Here is a 22297-nt window from a genome sequence, read left to right as displayed (position 1 = left end):
GAGGGATATAGTCAGCATCTCCTCATCTACGCCTTTTTTACTGAAGTCCTTAAAATAACTTACGTCATCATCTCCTTCTGGTAGTATTTCATAAAGATCAGTTGTTGAAACATTAAGGATAGATGCTAATTGAATACTCTCTTGGAAAAGACACTTTTTGCATGCTTTCATTTCTCCCATTTTTTTGCCAGTTTAACTTCTGTTCTCAGCTATTGTACACTTTGCTGTAACTCTCTGGTTAGTGTCTAGAAGGCATAAGCAAAAAAATACTGTCATATTTTAATAGTGCAAATAAGATGGAAAAACAGTATCATTTAGACTAAGCTCCTTTAGATGGGAATTATCTTCATTCTGTGTTATTTGTTCAACAGGATATGTGCTGGAATTATTTGTTCAACAGGATATGTTCTGGAATATTAAATAACGTGCTACTTAGAACAAAAAATATTAATTAATACAGTAAACCAAAAAATGTTCTTAAATGTACATACTGTTTTGGTATGTCTTTAGTAAAGTAATTATTCTTATAATGCCATCATTAGTAAGAAAAGGCAACTTCCACAGAATCAAAATCCTTTTCTGTAGTCTAACAGAAATGTTCTTGAAATAAGAACATAAGTGTCAGGCTTCATTGTGGTCAAATAGGGATTTTGTTTTTTTAAAGCTTATTGATATTCTCTGCTTGCAGAAGCACCAGTACACCCCTTTATTCAAAATCTGAAATTTGTTTCCCACCAGGAGAGAGTTATTCAAAATTGTTCTGGCTACCAAGTTCCTATCTTACCTATTTCTTAAATTCTTTGGGTCAATGAAATTACACTAAGCATCAGCGTAATTAATCACTTTTATAAATGAAGCAATTTTGGTTTAATATTTATGTAACTATGACCAAAAGATTTCATCAAAAGCTGAGCAAGACAATTTTATTTAAAAATTGTTGACTAAGAAACAAGAGTACTAATCCATTTTCAGAAGATCCTCCTAAAATATTCAACTGCCATGACTCAAGTAGAGCCATGATGGTCAACACAAACACCTTGGCTGAGCTGAAAATGAGCAAAGAAGATTTTCTTTTGATCGTCCTAGTGAATCTCATTTTATTAAGATACATCTCAATAGTAGCTGATCAGATCCTCAAAATTTGTATCATACAGCATACCTTCATCTCATAAAAACTGACTACAGGATAATGAAGCCTGTTTACTGGCATTTTGGGTAAAGTATTTTACAGCCTCTAGTGTATTTGAAACAGTCATTAGAGAGTATTTGCTAATACGTTTCAACAAAGGCGCATCCAATTCCAAGATTTTTTCTTCCTACCACTTCCCAACTTAACATTTTTCTGTACTTAATAAAATTTAATTACTAAAAATAAAAACATCCTGCCACAAATCTGGGGAGAGAAGGTACAGTGAAATTTGTCCAGTTTTCTTATTCAAGTGTGGGTCCCTTCATCCACAGAATTTCCAACAAACTGTTTTGGACATAAACCTATCTGCAAGGGCAGAGCTGAGAGGAATGAAGAAACTTGAAGTGTAATGGGCAGGGACCTAGGGCAACTAGAACTAAGCTCATAGAAGGAAATAGACTAAGAGACGAGGGAGCCCCCCCAAAAAAGCACACACTATGAAAAAAAATACAGTTAAATTGCATGTTTTTGTAGCATTTGAAATGGTCTAAGAGTAAATTTGCTCTTGCAACATATAGGAGATGCATTTGACAATGGAAAAATAAGTTCAGCCACACTTAATCAATCAAATTGAATCAGCTTCCCATGTTTTAAAAAGACATCTCTCTCAGGCATAACTGGTCACTCTAGAAGATGCACGTGTGTAACCTGATGCAAAGAGAAAATGTAAATTAAAGGAGCAAAATAGCAAAAAAATTACCCGCAAAGCCACTTGGAAAGGCTACACAAAACAACAAAAACCAAAACCAAAAACAGACAAAAAATAATAAACAATTTTAAACATTCATTTGAATGCCTTAGAAAACACAGAAACATTTCCAGGCAACAGTCATTTGACATTATTACATAAATATTATTGGTGTATCCAAATTCCTAAAGAAGTTAATGATGAATGAACAAGCTGATAGCAACAGTGGAACTCAGAAACTGCAACTCCCGTGTGATTGGCTTTTAGCCCATGGTTCCAGAAATGAAGGTGCCAGAAAGAAAGGTATCAGAAAGACATGGAAGAATCTATAGCATCAAATTTTTAAAAAGGAATAAAAAATTAAAAAAAAAAAATTAAGAGAAGAATAAAGAAAAAGCAAGTTTAAACAAAAATCATTGAAAGAGAAAATTACAACAAATAGATTTTAATATGCAAGTATATACTTTATATATAATCACAGCAAATCATTCATATGGAGGACTTGCATTTCAATTTCTCTGTCCCTTGAGCAGTTCAAATACACTAAAGCATATGCAAAGCACAAAGCATATGTGAAAAATAAGGCTACTTTATGGACTTTAAAACTGGACTCTGAGAGACTAGCTATTTTTGAACCTCCCTCCTTCATGTTATTGATATAATGTTTTGATATATATTTTATCACTAAATAAGTGCCTTGAAATTTATAGTCTTCCTATGATTTTAAGTTGCTTTTTCTTCTGTTATTTTCTCATCCATCATATGCTAATGTATTCATGTGCTAAATTGTTTACTTATTAGTGATTTAATTTATATGTCAGTTCATGCATCAATACAGATATGCTCAGTCTCAAGCCATACAGCTTTTAGAAACTGAAAGACCCATTTCCAAACTCAAAAGTACAGACTCAAGAGTTAAACAACCCAGGTTTTGCTGATGAGTGTACTGAAGGCAGTATAACATTGTTCTGTGATTAAGAATTTGATCCAATGCATTGTGGAGCTAGGTGTAGGATTTTGAACGAAAACATTTCCCTCTGTGTATTACAAAATTGTTTATTTTTAAACTAATAAGCATACATAGGTGATGCAAGCCCCCTAAAATGAAATCAGTGCAGCACATGACTTCTGTACTATACTGATTTATAACAATGCCTTTATTAGTACCAGTAACACTAGGATTTGAGATTTTATCTTTCTTTTTTTTCTTTTGCCATCAATGCATAGGATATTTTGTTAGGAAAGCCATTTTCCTAACTCAGATGTTACTATCACAGTTAGTCCTGCGGGACACACTTTGCTGCTACCAGCCAACTAGAATAGGAATTCTTGATTAATTCCTGAAACGAATCTATACCACTTCTTGTCAGACCAGTGCAACTACTCCTGATCTGACAAGAAAAAAAGAAGCTTAAAATTCTAACAAAATTACCTTAAAGTTCCTAGTCCTTTTAATCATTACAATTGTTCAGTTACCAACCAACTCCATATCTTTCCTATAATAAACATTACAGATGTTGGGTTACAAATAATTCTGAGATATCTCCATTACAAACCTTTTTACTTTATTGTCACTTCCTCAAATACTCATTCTTAAGAATATATTGTTCTCAAATTTGGCCTCAGCATGTAATCACTTCTTAGCACTGCATCTTTTGCCAGTTTTGAGATGTATAAAGACAAAGGTCTTCTTTCAATTAGAAGGTCATATTTAATTAAACACTCAAAGAAGCCTTGGTGGCACAAAGAACCCTGACAGCACACTATTAATAAGGCCTTCGCATCCCAAAACAGTGACACTCACACTGACACTCGTTGATCCTGGAATTAACACAATTTGATCAATGGCCTTAAGTAATGTTGTATGACCAAGGCAATGCCAAAAATTTTTCCTGTAATTACCATGTTAATTTATATACTATTATTGTTTGTAGCATAATAAAACTTAATGGTCCCAAGATGATTTCTGACACTAGCTAGCGCTGTACCTATGTATAGCCAGATTTCAGTCCTGCACTGGTGCAGATCTCATGTCAGAGGCCATGGCTCATGAGTCATGGATAATTTCAAGCTTTACTCTATTTTGTACTATAGTAATAAGAGTGTGCTGCATCTGGCTGAGATCACAGAATCATCAAAGTTGGAAGGGACCTTCAGCATCACCTAGTCTTCAACCACAGTGGCCAAATTAAGGTTCAGTTTAGCTTTGGCCCTTCTAATTTTCTCCCCACATACTTGACAACATCTTTGTATTTCCCCCAAAATTACCTGTTCATCTTTCCAGAGATGCTACACTCGAACTTTTTGTCACAAGTTTGAGCCTAAGGTCTCTGTTAAACCAGTATTTTTCCTGCTGGCTTCCTCCAGCACAAATGGAGATGTAGTTAATTGTCTTCCAACAGCTTCTAAGGTGCAGTGTTTGGGATTTGTAACTAAATCAGCGCTGCTAACATACCAGCCATTGCTAAGTAGCGCTGGCACAGTGTCAGGGTCTCCTGTTTCTCATGCTGCCACCTCAGCAAGTGGGCTTGGGATGCAGAAAACGTAGAGAGAACGCAGCTGGGATGGACAACTGGTCCCAAATGACCAAATGGGCATTTCCCACATACACCATGTAACAGTGAAATCTAAGGTAGATGGTGATTTGTCTGCTCAGAGACTGGCTAGGTATTGATCTATGTTCCTTGGGGGATTTATTCTCCTGTTTTTCCTTCATTAAACTGTCCTTACCAACACACAAGTACACAGGTTTTCTCACTTTTTCTCATTCTGTTCTTTCCCCAGTCCTACTGGGGCAAGTGAGCAGCCCCTGTCAACAAAGAACTGTGTGGTGTTTAGCTGCTGGCTAACCAATACAGCTGCTAGTCAACCAACCACAAATGCATAGAAGAATATAATATACAGAACTATTTTATATGTAGCATTGCGTGTGTAGTTCAATATGGAGATGTCCTTAGATACAAGAAATATGTTCTTAGAAACTCACTTGTTTTGCACATTAGAAAAGTATATGGATGTGGTTCAAAGCATTAAACCAAAAACGAAGTGGAAAACCTTTTCTGAAAAAAGGTTAGTTTCCTAAAAAGTCAAAAGCATTATGAAGATGTCTGTGAATAATAAGAGAAATTTCAGAGAACTGAACACTGAGCTCAAAGAACTACTTTTGTGGTAGAATATTTATTGCTGGCCGAAAGTTGGGCCAAATCCTAATGCTGCAAAAAGGCTGGCAAATATTACAAGCCCAAATGCCTCATAATCAACAAAACAAAACAGAATGAATTGACAAAATTACACAAAGAGATTAGGTCATAAACCATTTCAGCAGCTGAAATAAGCATTAAATGAAAGTAACGTTATTTGTCCCTTATTCTCTGTCTAAAAATTGCTTTTAAAATACTGTCAGTAGTAATGTTTAAACTGATATCACATCATGACTGAAAACTCTTCTATAGGGACTTAATTTTTTAAAATAAGTTATTTAATATATATTTATATACGTTATTTAAATTAATTCACTTGAAAAAACTACACCTTCTAGGCATAACCTTTTTTTATCAGAAAAGGGACAAGACAAGACACAAAAACAGACCACTACAATGGACTTGTTTTGCTTAGGGCTATAACATGTAGCATTCTGACCCAAGGGAAGGAGAAAGCCTCAGTTGGTTGATTTAATTCTTATGATTCTCACGGATCACATGTCATTTTTAGAGACTCAGCAAGTAAAGATGTAAGTAAGTAAAGATGTAGAGGACAAACCAATTTTCACCAAGTTTAGTATTCAACATACATACCAATCTTCACCAAGTTTAGTATTCAAACTTCTGGGGCAAAATATTAAAGTGGCAATAACATTATTTTACCAATGTCACACAGGTCACATTTATAAGGTGATTAGTTGTTTTTATTTACCTGTCTACAGTCACAGTTTCTGCTGTGGTTCCAGAATTTATTAAGATACAAACATGATGTGTCTCATCCTGGAATTAAGATATTTTATTATCTTTTCCATTAAGAATAAAATAAACAAACAATACATTGAATTTGTTAAACACCCCCAAAATAAAAAAGATAATTTAAGAGAATTTCAAGAGAATTTAAGATAATTTAGTGATTTTAGAGAATGTTAGTGTGATACCTAAGAACTAACAGAGATGCAAAGTTTCAAAGGCTAATTCAATAACTATCTGAAAGGAAGAAACAGATAATCTAAAGGTAGATATCAGAACAATATATATGATTTAAATTAAACAGTCTTATGTTGATTGGCAGTGAGAATAGTGCTCAGAACTTCACAGAGATAAGTGGAAGATGAAAGCACACATGGCTTGGAAGAACTGCCTCATCTAAAGGCCTGAAACAATTCCATTATACATAAATATAGAGAAATTGCAGTCTGAATGTAAAAAAATAATGTGATATCGCAGTTGTATCTGCAACCTGATTTTCCATGATTTCCTGATTTTTCAATTAACACAGGTAAACTTGAACACACATGAGCATAACTAAGATTCTAACAGGCAAGATCTGAAAGATTCATTTAAGTAATTTAAAATATTACCATTCTCTTCTATTCTAGCAGCAAAAGCTGTCTCCAGTTTTCAGTCCAACATCCTAGCCTAGCCCTGCCTTCTCTGTGGCTCTGAACTAGAAAAGGCGAATTCTGTAACACCCCAAACCACACATCTGAAGAAGTGTACAGATTTGCAGTATTTCTTTTTCAACTACTAAAGCTAAACCCATTGTGGCTTTTCTGAAAATCCTTCAAGTTATACACTATAAAAAGGGCCTGACAATTTCAGTATTTGCTTACAAAATTTGGCACTTAGTACTGAAGACCCCAAAAATCAAGTTAAAATGCAATAAGCATAATAAGATACAATGACAGGAATTAGTAACTGCATTGCATAAAATTTGATAATCTGATCCCTATCAATGGCAAGATTTGAATTTGTAAAACCATGATGACCTAAATTGTGCTATTCCTACTTGCCATTAGGGGTGGAAGTCTTCCTTGGCTGGCTCCCCATTTCTCCAAAATACCTCATCCTACACACTCAAGCAAAATACCATTTGTTCTAGGTTGAAAACAATTAAAAACAAATGGCTTCTTTATAAACATATATTTCTGAGTACAAAATTGAGAACGCTCTTTTGACTGCATTTGCTTAACCATTTCAAGGTGCAGGAAACCATAGGGAAGAATACCGAAAATATTTCAACTTGTATTTGACATTATAAGAAAAGGAAATGGAATACATCATGTAATGTTCTAAAAAAAATTCAATTTTTTTACAAATACATAGACAAGTGACTCAAGTCATGGACAGTTTTAATTTTAGATTGTCTTCAAAATAAGGCACATTTAAACAAAGATACAGCAATAGACTTACTATGGCCAATTACAAAATAGTTTGTATTTCAGTAGAAAATATACCATATGTTCTTTATGGTACATTTACATGTTTCAAAATTCCCTGTGTAAATAAAAATTAAGGGGCTTTGTATTACTGGTCAGCTTTTTCTGTTTTTGTTTTCTAATCCTCTCTTGAGAACTGCTTAGCTATCATATTTTATGCTTGAAATCTCATCTTAAAAATCTACATTTTTCATTAAATTCTTTGCAATACCTTTAAGTAGAATTTATTGCACATTATTTATAATACATACAGCAGGTACCTACTGATATGACAGACCTGTGGTCATTTATAATTTTACAGCTTTACAACTATCTAATCTCTCCTGTACATTAAGCTTTAGGACTGTCCAAAACTTGAACTGTAGACTCAAATGTTTTCAGACTCATGCTGGTTGTTAAGTATCAGCAAACACTCCATAGTTTTCATTGTACTGTTGCTAGATTTTCAGCATAATTACCATGTTTTGTGTCCTATAACAGAGAAAAAATATAGTTTTCTTTATAGCAGAGAATGAGTTGAAATATATATATAATAATCAGCATGGGATGATATGCAGAATATTTCTGTCAAAATATATTGGTTTCTACAATTCTATTTATATGGAATGGGCAATAATAATAATTTAAAGTCCTATTTACTTCTGCATTTAAGTACTACCTCATTTATATTAATTTTTTGCCTGCTGTAAATTCTTTGGTTTCAACAGAATTTCTTCTGATTTACACAGGTACTAGCAAAACTACCATAATTCCTTTAAAACTTCATATATTAACAGTTATTTACACAGAGGGGAAAAAAAAAGGCACTGACAGAAATTAGAGCTTCACACATGTGTAGCAAGAGATGCCTTGGATCTTAGGGAGTTTATTATCTTGAACAGTTAGGGCAGACAAAGTCAGCACAGTTGTACCAGATGCAGCAAACAAAGATATTCAGGGCAGACCAAGAAATGCTGAGGTGAAGCAACACTGCAAAGGTCACTGAGCAGGTCAGCGACCAAGATGTGAAGAACACCATGATTTTCTGACACTCAGCTCAGTGCCTAAGCTTACGCTATCTTTCTGCAGAAACGCACAAAAAGCCTAAGAACTATAAATCAGATGCTCTGCGTAAGAACACTGTACTGCTGAAAAAAATGTGTCTGAAACCCAACTTAAGAGGTCATCTCTGGCATTACTTAGATTTTTAAAAATTCCCATAAAAGTTACCAACTGTGTTTTCTCAGAATACTGCAATTTATTCGGTTTGTTAATGATTCTGTCTTCCTAGAACTCTTCCAACTTCTCTGTAGCCGTTTTGGCAAGTGCCTTGGGGAATCCCCTTAACTCCCAGCTTCCTAAGTTACTGTGGACACTTCACAAGACCCTCTATATGAATGAGTGTTTTATGTTCTTCCTGCTTCAGCTCGCTTTCTTAGCAATTTCATTGGCATACATTAAACAATTATTTCTACAAGAACCCATACATAAATCATTACTGGAGATCTTTTTCCTCTTTTCCAAGTTTTTCTAGTTTTCTTGGCTTTTTGCCAAAAGGGTTTCTAATCACTTCAAGCCTAGAGCCTGTAGTATGTACTCATGTGTCCACCCCTGAAGCCTTCCAGTCATTCCTTCTTCCAGTCAACATTGTTTCTGTCTTTCAGACCCCAAACCGGCCATTTTCTTTAAACAAAGCACCTTTCTAGGTCCAGCAGAGAATGGAGTAAGAACTTTAAAAATAAGTCTCTCCAATCCGTTTAAAGAAGTCCCAGACGGATCTAGACACTTCCAGGAAGTTCAGTACAGAGTCTCCAAGCAGCACCCAGATGATCCAGCTGATCCTGTTTCAATCCCATTCTTTGCTGAACTTACTCCAGTTTTTAGTTTTTTTATTGAGGCACAAATGGAATTTTTTTGAAGATCAGTGGAAACAGTCCTCAGTTCAAGTTTGTTGGATCTGTTCACATGCTATCTACAATTATAGAGTCACGGTCTGTGAAAATGGTTCTCTTGTACTCTAAGAAGAATTAAAATAGCCCCATTATCAACAAAATCACCTGTGTATGTCAGATATGCATCTAAACTTTGCATGAGATATACATGCATAGCTACAAAAAACCAACATACCTTACAACTTGGTTACATAGTTGAATCATCTAAATCAACATCCTTAAATTCTTAATACAGAATTAGATAACAAGTAGGATTTATAAACATTCAATATATTTTAAGCTGCATCTGTTATGGTCTTTATCTACCATAGTCAAAAAACCAAAGTGGAGTGCTATCCTTCAAAGTCTAGAAATCAAAGAATAAGTAGAGTATGGACATGCTTTTCAACATCTTCCTCCTTATTCTTCCATTTTATTTATCAAGATTTTTTCCATTAAGACATCTACAGTATATGCAGTTCCTGGCACACTGTATGTATCACTAACCATATGCCTCCTGTAAACCATAAGAATTCAGCTATTCACTTAATTCATTAAAATTCACAAGGCCTATTATTCTGTTTACAGCCTAATAGATATTCACTGTCACTATTCAGGCCTCTGATTCAATTTGCTTAAATCCCAGATGCAGAGTAATCCTGATGGAGATTAGCTTAATTTATCACCAATTTCTTCTCAGAACCAAGAAAGGTTGATATTTCATAATAAAAGCTGTGTTTCTACTTTTTTTCTTGAAATACCATGTACAATGAAGAAGAAGCAATAAATGCCTAATTTTTTTTAATGGTGAGGTTTCCTCAGTTACACAAATTTTGCTTTTCATATAGGATACCTTCTTTTAAGGTGTGTATTTTACAGGTAAGACTATTGATTGTCATCATGGTGGAACATATTCCTGGAATCAAATATTATGCTGATTCTGACTGAACACAGGTTGACAGACTTATCATGTACTCCACACAATACAAAATAATCACTCTGGGTATACTTTTCCAGGTAAAGTGTTGACAGTTTGGAGCGTAATAAATGAAATATACTTATCTTTTGGCTCTCAAGTGTTCTCAGGGGGGAAAATTTTCTAGCAACTTGAAGTCATATTAAAGATGTCCACTTCCAAATCAAAACTGACAGTGCTGATTTATGGGATAATATCTGCTGTTGTTTGCAAAATGTCCCAGTGACTTACTGAAGAAATCTTTGTTTGGTCAAACAACACTTCCAAATTGGCACAGTTCAGATACAATTGCATAAAATTCTCAAAATAAACCAGTTTTCATCTGTACAGCATACCATAGTTCTATTTCAACAAAAAGTTAGTCTGTTTTTGCCTATTATTGGGTTTTACAGTTGCCCATTATGTGCTTCTTTTTTCAGATACAGAAACAAATTATCATTCTGCACGATTCCACAGGGTTTGAGAATATATTCAGCAACAGCAAAGTTTCTATGAAGAACATCTCTCGCTGTCTCACTGTAACTGGAGAATTCTGAGAGTCACCTGCAAGGATTTCCTTCCATCTGAAGATCTGACTTTGTCACAGAAAGTAAAGACTGTAGCAATGTACTTGTGATGCTCTCATGTTGTAAACCAACTGAATAAAATAACTGATAAAAACCAACTGAATATTTCCCAAATATTCGTGCCTTCCAACCCAATCAGTTATGTCTAATATTTTTGAATAGTTTTGTTTATAGATAAAGAGCAAATAGGACATGATCTTTATACAGCCATCCTGAGAAGAATATATTACCTAGCAATGCTCTATTTTGAGCCAACATAGAACAGTTCAAGAGAAAAAGACAAGGATAGTAAATAACCCCAATTGCCAAATAAGAGGATTTTTTAATATGACTAGTCATTAATTACCAATTGTTTGCAACAGGAAAAAGTTTACATAGCATTCTCAGTTAGCACTGCCACTAAGGGGCAGTCCCAGCCTACAACCATGCAAAGCTGTCCCTGTTCTGACCTTCTGTGGTACACAAATGCTGGTGTTGTGGGCTTTTAGAAGGTTAATTGAATTCTCATGAACCAGCTCACAATCAACCCAGAAAATGTCTATGCTGACATTTCAAAAACAGAGTAGGGAGGAAGTTGTGTAAGGGCAGAAATGAGGAGTGAGGCTTACTCGGGGGGCGTAACTTTTCAACAGCAGCCTTAACTTACCTAAACCTGTATTTTGAACTACAGCCCAAGACAGCAGCGAGGAAATATGCCATGGCAAAACTTCTGTCAGTATTCAAGGTAAACAGCAGAAAGGTAATAGAAATCAATATATATCAGAATGTAAGATAAACTGACTGAATGGCAAGTAACTGGCAGAACACCACTTGGCCAAGCTGAGGTGAAAGAAGCCCTCTGATACATGTGGCTGCTGAACATAGATGTGTGTCAAAGAGAGTGAGGGGGAAGTGCACCTAGCTTAAGCCCAGCTCTGAGTAGCCAAAATGAGGGCAGCTGTCTTAAGAGGGTGAGTGCAAGATCCCAACTTAGATCCATTAAGCTTGCCAAGTGAACTGCCATGGGTGTTGATTTTGGCAGTCAGTTTTATCAGATGGTTGTACTGGAGACCTATCAAGAACAATGCCAGAACACACCAGATGTGCTCTGCGCTGCAGAGGGTATCCTCAGTGGAAGGCACACAAGTCCCAAATGACAGAGGTAGTATGGAAGTACGAAGTGCACTCAACTGATTTTGAAGCATTCAGCTGCCATCACCTATTTATTACCACCACAGCTGAATATAGATGCCTTATCAAAACAATTCTTCTCAAGGTCAGAAAAGTTCTCATATTCTCATGCTCAGACAGGCGTCATCACCACAGATTAAAGTGAGTTTTGCTGATGGACAAGTTGAATGGGAGAGATATCACTACTGAGTCTTGGCTCACAAAAGCCTCTGAGAGAAACATATGGTCACTCAAAGTCTAGAGGAGGATAAAAAAATAGAACATGCCAGAAAACAGAATTCATGCAGGAATTCAGACAGTTTCATAATAAACTAGTATGTTCTACTATATTTTCTATAGAAATCCAGTCAAGCAGTTTAATAGCAATTTTTAAATTTTATCCAATGGCAGTTTTCTGCATGAGTTCTCACAAGTACTACAAACACACAACAAAGAACATTTTGCTCTGGTTGCTGTGCTTCATATAACTGGCAGATCCACCTGAGGATCTGACAGTACATGTTATAGAAATCCTGAGCAATGGTACACCATAAAAATTGAATGTATGATTCAAAGAGAATTTGTGGTGCTGAAGGAAGCAGGGGGTGGGATAAAGACATGAGCTCTAGAAAATGCGCCTGAAGTACTATCAGAGCCACCTGATCCCTCTTCCAGGTAGTCTGCATTTTTCTGTAATAAAACTGCTTTCTTTGGCCTAGTTGATATATTTAAAGCCCAACTTTCATTATTAATTCTTAGTCTTGATATATACTACATACAAATTTTATAATGATATGAATTTTGTGAAAATGTTTAATAATCAAGTTTAGTTCTGGTCGTTACAGAACTCTAAAAAGCACCTACATTTTATGATTTATTTTTCAGATCGACTGCATGAGCTAATCCATTCAACATACTTTTGCATTTAACATATTTTTGATACTGCAGAGACTATTTTTTTAATCTGAGCATCTCAGTAGTAGGTCAGACATCCTTAAAAAAAGGTATATTAAAACAAGTAGTAACCTTTATCAACTGACTTGTACTACTTTCCAGAAAAAAACCAGATTTACTCAATACAGGTTGCTTTCCATAAAGGTACTCTAACAAGTGTAACTATACTCCCATGCTTTAATACTTTAATTTCTTATCAGTCTTTTATTCAGAAATGAGGTCAGATTAATGATCATACAATACTGACTCTTCTGCATATTGACTCAATATTATCATACATTTAGACTCTAGGCAGTGTTGTAATATATATGCACTAACTTTGAATACTTATTCAAAATGATTATCAGTAAGAATATTTCTTAACAGAGGAATATTTCTTAACCAGCTCTATAAAGTGCTAAGATAAAAAATTCTTAATCCAAAAATCCTACTTCTTTCTAGAAAATGTTAAAAATCTTCTCTTTGCTACTAATAGATTAAGGATGTTGCAGCATCGTCATTCCGGACACATTTCTACTTCATTCCAGACACAAATCAGAAGTATCTATTTTATCATATTAATTTTATTTATTTTATATTTTTATTTACTCTGTCTTTACACAGTTACAAATCTGTTTTAGCTAATAATAGATTACATCTCCCCCATAATAGCTACCTTAGTAGTAGTACATTTGTAAATCTTGCCTGCTTACTGCAGTTCTTGGCCTTGCTACCCAAAGATTTCCTCTTAATTTCTTCAGCATCATATTTATCTTTTATATTCCATTGGAGCTTATATTTTCAGGTTATTATCTATAATCCACTTTCCACTTTGTTTATGTTGCCTTTTCTTTCTAAATATTTAGCTCTCTTTCCTACCAAAATGAGAGATATTTATAATGAGTTACCATCTAATTATGAAACAGTGTTTTTTTGTTACTTAATAAAATACTCTTACAGTCCACAATTTCTATTCATATTTCCTACTAGCCTATATCTTTCTCATAACAGCTTTGGAAAAATGAACTGCTCGGAATTAACCTATTTCAGGTGTTCTGTCAGTCCTCTCTGAAAGTCATTCTGCACAAAATTCCTGATTCCTATCCCCCACTCTAACAAAAATAAACCCAATAGTCCCTTGAAGCATATTGGATGCAGCAACCTTTGTTTACAAGCATTCCTTTCAGTATTTTTGGAAACTAATGATTTTAGCTCATTGTGTAAGCATCCCAAATTGGGGTGACCACGGCAATGCAAAATTTTATTACATTCCATTACAAATATGTGCTTAATTAGTAAGTCATCACATCCTCCACAGAGATCCACTGGTGTATATCAGATTTCTACCACAAACCTCTTTCCTAGGTTTTGTAACTTATCTTGACCCAAATAGATCCAGAATCCTGTGGTTCTGTATTATCAATAACCTTAAAAGCAAGTAACATTGCCTGCTATAAACACTCACACTCTTCTCTGAAGTTACTCTCTTCTCCCATTTATAGCTGTAACTAGCAGCAACTTAGTTAGCAATTCAGAAACAATTTAATTGTTGGATGTGAAAAAAAACTCTATATAATGTCACAAGAGATGTGGAATGGGTAGAAAAAGTAACTGCATTCAGTTTAAGAATGAGGAGAAAATCACACTTGCACTCTAAAAAATAAGTAAAGCCTATGAAGTGATCAGAATAGCAGACAAAGATTAGAGGATCATATAATTTTGTTAACCTAAGTGATATATATATAGGTGAAACTTGATCTCTGTATAGAAAAAACTATTTGAATTACTGGAACTAGAGTCAGCATCAAGGTCAGAGGACAAAAACCTGACAGCTATCCAGAAGTAAAGAAATGAGGCAGATCAGACTTCAAAAGAAGAGCTACTCTACTGCTACTTATTACAGTATGTATTATCACAATATCTCATTATAACAGAAGATACATACGAGATATTTTAACAAGATTTATGTCATATTCTGCACAATTCCACTGAATTGCTAAGGATTTTACTATTTTATGGTGGTATATTGTTAATAAAATCTGATTTTAGCACCCAACTAAACAAAGTAGTTTACTTACAGACATTATCTTTCTTTTTAAAAAAATTGTTCTGCAGAGGAACAGCAATCAGCAAAACTGTTACTTGAAATATGCATGTATATTCTTTATATTCAGGCAAATTATTATTATCATTATTATTATTATTGTTATTAGTATTAGTATTAGTATTAGTATTAGTATTAGTATTAGTATTAGTATTAGTATTAGTATCAGTATTATTAATATTATTTCATATTTACATTTTTCACATCTAGTTTACCACAAAAGTGCTAATGAATATTCATGGTAATTAACAACAAAGCTGTCATCTCCTTCAACAATTAATAGTTAAGGTAATAGATCCTGCTCACTACTTTTACCTCTGAGAACAGAAGATCTTTTACTTTCTCATTTTCTAATTTTTTAAAAACTTTTCATTATGGAACTATGTAAAATATTGATAGCATGATTTTTTTTAACTCCCTATCTCTGTAACTGCTACTTTCACTTTATTCAGTGAAAACATTCCAAAGCTCATAGCAGGCTGAATGGAGACTGAATTGCTTCTCTCCATCATCAGTGACACAGGAGTACCTAATTAAAAATAATAGATAATACATTAGATTAATTCAGGATTTTCCATATTTAGCCAAAAATAAGAATGCAGCTGTGAAAAGAGCACCTGTATCTTCCTCTAAGAGTAAGCATTCAGTATTAGAAGAAACTCATGAAAATTTATACTCTGTTCAAGAATAGGCAGCATATTTCTGAATGAACAGGCATAATTATCAGTTTTATACCTCTTTTTCAACAGTTACATCAAAAGGCAAACAGAAAATATTAATCACTTTAATAGTAAACTTTAAAAATAAAATATCTAGTTTTTTAAATAACAGAGACTTTTTCATGAAAATCAATCATTATTTTCACCTTGGATAAGTTAGCTTATGAATTACTTGAATTTTGGATTCTAAAGCAATATTGAACATTGTTCAGTCTTTTTTCATAAGGAAATTTATATCAACTTAGCAACAGAGCTGAACATGGGATGATTTCAAGTGCTAAAGGTCTGAACATTGCTAATGCTAAAGGTCTGAACACTGCCACGTAGACTGACTTTATATGCTTTCTTTTTCCAGTGCATCAAAAATACCATTACTCTTTACTTTGAATGCTTCGGCCTTGCTCAAACATATCTGAAAGCAGCTCAGTTCTACATAATCCAGGAGCAGTAGAGAAGTAGCTGATTCATGGGCTAATAAACAATAGCCTTCTTTGAAAGTTGGTATACATTAATAAAATCACACAATATTCTGAGTTGGAAGAAACCCGCAAAGATCCTCAAAGTCCAACTCTGGCCCTGATCAGCACCATCCCCAGGTGTCACACCATGTGCCCAAGAGCATTGTTCAAACCTTTCCTGAAGTCTATTAGGCTGATGTTGTCAACATTTCCCTGGAAGGAATATAAGGAAACAATGTTCTACAAACTGTTCTTAAAACTGCTTTCCATTTTGCAACATAGAGGCTTCCTTATATAGTATTTCTAAAACAAGAAGCACATGCATATAGAAAAGGCAGTAATTCACAGTAATCAATAGATATGAATTATTATATTAAATGTGTTGGGAATTTATTTGCTGCAAAATAATCTGATACAAAACTAAGCACTTTCTTTTAGGACCAAGTATATGTCAGCCATATATAAAAAGATGACCAGTAAAAGTTATGGAAGTATTTGAAAGTCTGGGAGAGAGGTAGTGATTCTTTCTCCTTATTCAGACCTGACACCAGAACACTGCAGCAACTACAAACACTGTTCTGGAACAGGGAGTGCATCCAAGCCTTGCTTAATCTTTTACATTTTGCTTTCAATCAAAAGTACCTTTGCTAAGGTGACCACTCAAAAGAAAAACAACATTCAAACCTTCACAAATGTCTTGAACTCTTCTACTTTGTCTCTAGTGAGCAGCAGCTCCTTCTGTATAGTTTCCAAAGCCTGTGTACTCTGCTTAGTCAAGCCATGTAGTTGTTGAGATGCAGCAGATTCAAGCTTAGTCATAGCATATTCAATCTCAATCACTTTTCTCTGCAGTTTAGTAATCTTGAGATCCTGAAAAACATCCACAGAGACACAGCAGTGCTATGATAAAAGCTGATGGGGAGGTATGTCAGATTACAAACGAATGAACAACCAACCTCCTACACCATGGGTGACATCACAGAATATTTCACTTGCAACATAGAGCATGTAATTTCATGGCAAAAAGTAATTTCATTTTCAGTCATTATGTCCATATAAATTTCAGAAGCGTGACTGAATTACATCAGAGAAACAGATTACAATTATTCTATTTCCCCCCTTTCTATACTGAAAGTTTAAGCTGATGACCTTGCAACTTTTCATTTTAAAGTAAGTATGAAAAAGTTCCATAGTGGAGCTGCCAAAACTCTAATTATACCTTTTTCTTCAAATCATCCTTGGCTTTGTGATACATCTGCTCATACTGAGACGTCTCTTTCATAGCTACATTAAACCTTTATTTCATTGAGTCAATGGAAGCCTTTTTGTCATCAGCCAGTGCCTTCACCTGAAATAATAAAAGGCCAAGAGCACTGACTATCAAGATAGAAAACTTCAAAATTTGAATAAAATCAGAGCTAAGCATACCTATATTACATAAAAATAGACAACTATATTACTGAAGTATCTTTTTCCGAAATTGCAAACTTTAATAAATCTCTACTGTTTATCCAGTAGAGATCAGTTCACACACAACCTTGTTACATAAAGTTTTGACTGGCATTAAATATAAAGAAAAGCTGAGAGCTATTTGTTCATACATATTTTAGACTCACAGTACTTGCAAAAGGGAGTAAACTACAATTTTCACTAATTTCTTTTTGTTAGTCAGAGATAAACACAGAAATTCAAACTCAGCTGAGAAAAGAATTGTCTATATGTTAATAGTCTGTAAAGTGTCTTAGATAATGAATAACTAATGCAAACACTGATTGGGGGTAAAAATGAAAAAAAAACCCAATGCTCCTAAAAATTGTTCAGCTTTCCTACAGTGCTAATCACAAAGCTTTCCTGACAATATTGAGTAACAGGGAATTTCTTTGATCTTTTGCTGAAGATAATGTAAAATTTATCAAGCTGATTTTCCACATGGAATAATCAAAATAATGTATGGAATCCGATTCTTTGGAAATGAAGTGCTTCAAATACTCAAAGTAAAGCACTAAACCACATAATTTCGTGCTAAATCTTTTATCCAAAACCAGGTACTTTTCTCATGTCATACCTTAGCTCCCTTGCTTACTTAACATTCTCACTTTCTGGCTGTGGACTTCTTAATAACACCTTATCTTTAGCACAGAGGGTTTATACATTAGCTCTCTTTGGAGCTAAAAATGCTGTATGACTGCAAGCAGGAGTAGTGCTTGTGTCACTCAGCAAGCACTTGCATTCTAGGCAAACAAAAGCAAACTGGCAAGTTGTTCATTTCTATTTTGGGGTCATAAGCTGCACAACCTGATAGACAACCAAATATCATGATCTTTTCCTGGCAGTGAAGGCCAAAGTGCAGCGCATCAGTTGGATAACAGAAAGATGCTAAATCATGTACAAATTCTCTTACTTCAGTGAAATCATCCTAAAATTTTGCAGGAGAAAATAATTTGCTATAGAAGTCAAGCACTACCTACACAGTTAGAATTACTTAAGCTAAGAACTGTGAATTATTCATAACACTGTAGTAGAAAATAGATTAACATATTAAAGCATTTAACTACTATAGCCAGGAGAGATGCATGGACTTCATTAGCATATGTCATGTAAAATCACCCTTGTTTCAGGTCTACTATATTTTATGAACTTAGAATGCATAAAACTAAATCCCACTACTTACAGCATATCCTTGCAACTGTGCATTCTGAATACTTTAATATTTAATTACACCTATAACAAAGATAAATCAAATTATCCTGAATCCATTCAAGCTATCACCATATACTGATTTCATACAAATTATAGTGGAGGGAATTACACCCTTCAATTAACTATTTGTTCTTTGCTTTAAGCAATATATTGATTTAATATGTATAGTGTGTTGAAACAACTTCCATAAATCCACCAGCTTCTGTTTTTTTGAAAACTAGGAATAGCAAGAAAGAAGTACCTTTCTCTCAAGACTTTCCAATATTTAATTTGAGGTTTTCTCATTTTCTTGATTTGCTTTTAGGCAAGACTTTAAGTCTTCTGTAAAGTGTCTTTTCATAGTAAAGTCCCTCTCCAACTCAAATATTCTGCAGAGGAAGAAGTTGGACTGCATATCACTGCAACTAAAAGGTATAAGGGCAGTAGACAATCTATCATACCTGTAGCATTACAGTACTTTCAAAAATGAAAGCTGAGGCAGTTCTTGCAATTTACTTGGTTCTCAAGTACTAAACCCAGTTTCAGTCTCTTATTAACAGATCTTTTTCTAAATATGCAATATATTTGTGATTTGATTTTTGCTTGTCTGAACTGAAATCACAATAACACTGAAACTATTATCAAAAAAAGGGAAAACAAAGCCGCTGAGCCCACAAAATTCAATTAATTAAATTCCTTTGATGTCTCAATAATTCAAACACTATTTTTTGCAATATTATTTTCTCAAGAATGTGAAATGGGGAAGACTCCTTTCCTCCAACTGAGTAATACACAGAAATAGTTGAAAAATCCCTATCCCTGTGTGTCAGATGAGATAAAATGCAAAACCTAGAAATAACATCAGCTTTTGTCAGAAACTTCTTGTAAAACCTGCAAAACTCTCTTGTACTAAAAAGTAATCTTTGTTCAATGAGAAAATTATGCCCTATACAATGCTTCCACCATTATAACACAAATTAATATTTTAAATATAAACATAAGCAATACCTAAATATGTCCAGATATCTGGATTTTTTTCCAATGAAAGTAAAATGAATGGCAGTATATTCAGGAATACAACACTCTTAATACAATGTCAATATTGTATTTTTAAAATCCCCAGGAATACAATGCATCTAAAAATTTCTTTGATCTATTTCACCTTTATACTCTTACTGCTATTTTGGTCATTATATTTTACTGCTTATAAAAGAACAATATCTATTTTATAAAGAAAGCATGCTGTCCAACAACTATTTTAAATTTGAAATCTTACGGTGGAAAAATTCACTTTGAAACAGAAAATAAACCAATCTACAATGTAATAATTTTTAGGACTCTCAATTTTTAAAATGAACTATTTTCAGATTAAAAAACTGCATTCTTTCTTCAATTAAAAAATCAGAAGGGTTAGAGGAGTTAAAACCTTGGGCAGATAAGAAATTCAGGTACACACAGCTTTTTTAATAGTTGATATGGTAATATAATTGAAGAACAGCATCATATCAGTTACTGTAGGTAGAATAAAAGTATCAATTGCATATTTGACAATTTATGAATTTCAAAATGAATACCAGACCTGAGTCAATTCAAATAGAAACAAATACAACTGTCCTTTTGAACTTTTTTATGAATATAAGACTAGCTATTTAATCTTATTTAAGCATCTGAACCTTGACATGTCTCTTAGCCCCTAGGCAAGGAATTACGGAATTTGAAAGACTGCGTTTAACAGCGCTGAGGAATTCATTTCGACTCACACCAAGGATAAAACAGCCCGAGTTCCAACTTAAGGTATTCTTACTGCCATACAGACACTGTACCTAGCTGCATCAGTTTATAAAAACCGCAATTTAAGCATAAAACTGTTCCAGTTTCTGAAAGGCCCCTGTAACACTGTGCGAGGCTGCAGCGGAAAGGACGCGTCGCTCTCCCAAGGAGCGAGGAGCAGCCGGCGCTGCAGCAATTCCACAGCTGGCACTGGGTGGCACCAGACACAACGGAGAGAGGAGGCACCGCACTCCGCTCGCAGCGCCCGAATCCATCCTTCTTTTGCCTGGACTTGTTTTTCCAGCGACCTAATGGTGGTCGATTGCTTAGCGATCTCAGTGTCCGAATTCTATGTTGAAAAGTATTACAATATAAATAGAGTAGACCGAATGTGATCACAGACAACAGTAAATTTTGAAAAAAATTATCTGAGTAAATTTCCATTTATTTTATGAAGATTCTTAGAAATTAGCTGGTATAAAAGGAGTGTTCTTACTTCCTAGAAACACTTAAGCTGAACTACATTCCTTGGAAAATTTGATGAAAATCAGTACATTTCCATTGTTCTAATAAAGTATGGCTACTAGATGTTCTCGGGGACACTTGCAAGCACCAATCAGGAATGCATTTTCTCTTGCATAGCATGGTTAGAATAAAATGTAACAGAAGAGAAGTAGAACTGGATCTTCATTCGAACTATATCTTTGTATGTACAGTTCTACAGCACAAGTAATTACATCTATACAGAAAGAATGTCCAGTAATTCCTTTCATTTTAAGTATTAAGAAATACAAGACTATTTACAAGAGTGGTTGCTTTTTTGCCTCCTGAAATGCAAAGCACAAGACAATGACATTTCCATTTGTCTGTACTAACACAAATTCTACATTTCACTAACAACTAGGTATGATCATGATCCTAATTTTCAGGCACATGTCATTCCAGTGAAGGACATTTATACAGTTGTTGGCCGTTCCTCATTTGTATATAATAAGAAAAAAAGTGCTTCTAGTCCTCCAGGCAATTACACATATCATCTGCCCAAGATCTAAATGCAGAAAAACTGAATCATTCTACAGGGGGAAAAAAAGAAAAAGAAATTTACCAAGTAGCCATTTTAGCAATCTGACCATATCCATTGAATGCCATTGTTGAAATGGCAGTTCAAATGCACCACATAGAGATATTTCAGAACTCCAAAAGGTGTTGCCAAAAGATACATATTAAGCATATGCACCAAGTATGTATCTGCCTATATGTATATGGATTTAGCCACCGTACTACAGCTTGCTACTCACTATGTATAAACAACAAGGAAACAGATCAGACATGCTGTAAACAATGATACTTCAGGAGAATTTTTCTGCTCGGTGCAGACTTGTAATGCCTATTAACATTAATGGGAGTATTGCACATAACTCTATGCACCTCAGGGGGAGTATATATTCTTGTGTGCATAGTTAGATGTAAAATATTGTTCTTAATAACTTGTCTAGTCTATTTACTATTATTATAATGTGAGGTATAACCAGAAAATTGTTAAAATGTGGTATGCTAGCAGAATATTCCTGAGTTTCCTGAGACCTGTTTGTGGGGCTTGAGTTCCATTAGTGTAAAGTAGAGCACCCAGTTACGTGGTTTCCACACCAGACATGAACTTGAGTACTTAGGTGGGCCTCTGCACACATTCAGAGGCAAAGACATATGCTTACGGTATTTTGCTTCCGAACTCACCAC

General features: G+C 34.4%; 1 protein-coding gene across 1 annotated transcript in view; it reads right to left on the bottom strand.

Annotated features, from left to right (window-relative positions):
• CNTLN (centlein) overlaps positions 1-22297 on the bottom strand; it is a 163704-nt gene that overhangs the window by 10878 nt on the left and 130529 nt on the right. Inside the window, 6 exon segments of the mRNA XM_074533606.1 lie at positions 60-191; positions 194-245; positions 16796-16981; positions 17331-17459; positions 19053-19179; positions 20812-20909. Of these exon segments, the coding sequence (XP_074389707.1) occupies positions 60-191; positions 194-245; positions 16796-16981; positions 17331-17459; positions 19053-19179; positions 20812-20909 (724 nt within the window).

Source organism: Zonotrichia albicollis, chromosome Z (assembly GCF_047830755.1).
Source record: "Zonotrichia albicollis isolate bZonAlb1 chromosome Z, bZonAlb1.hap1, whole genome shotgun sequence".
NCBI lineage: Eukaryota > Metazoa > Chordata > Aves > Passeriformes > Passerellidae > Zonotrichia > Zonotrichia albicollis.
This window is presented reverse-complemented; position numbering and strand designations above follow the sequence as displayed.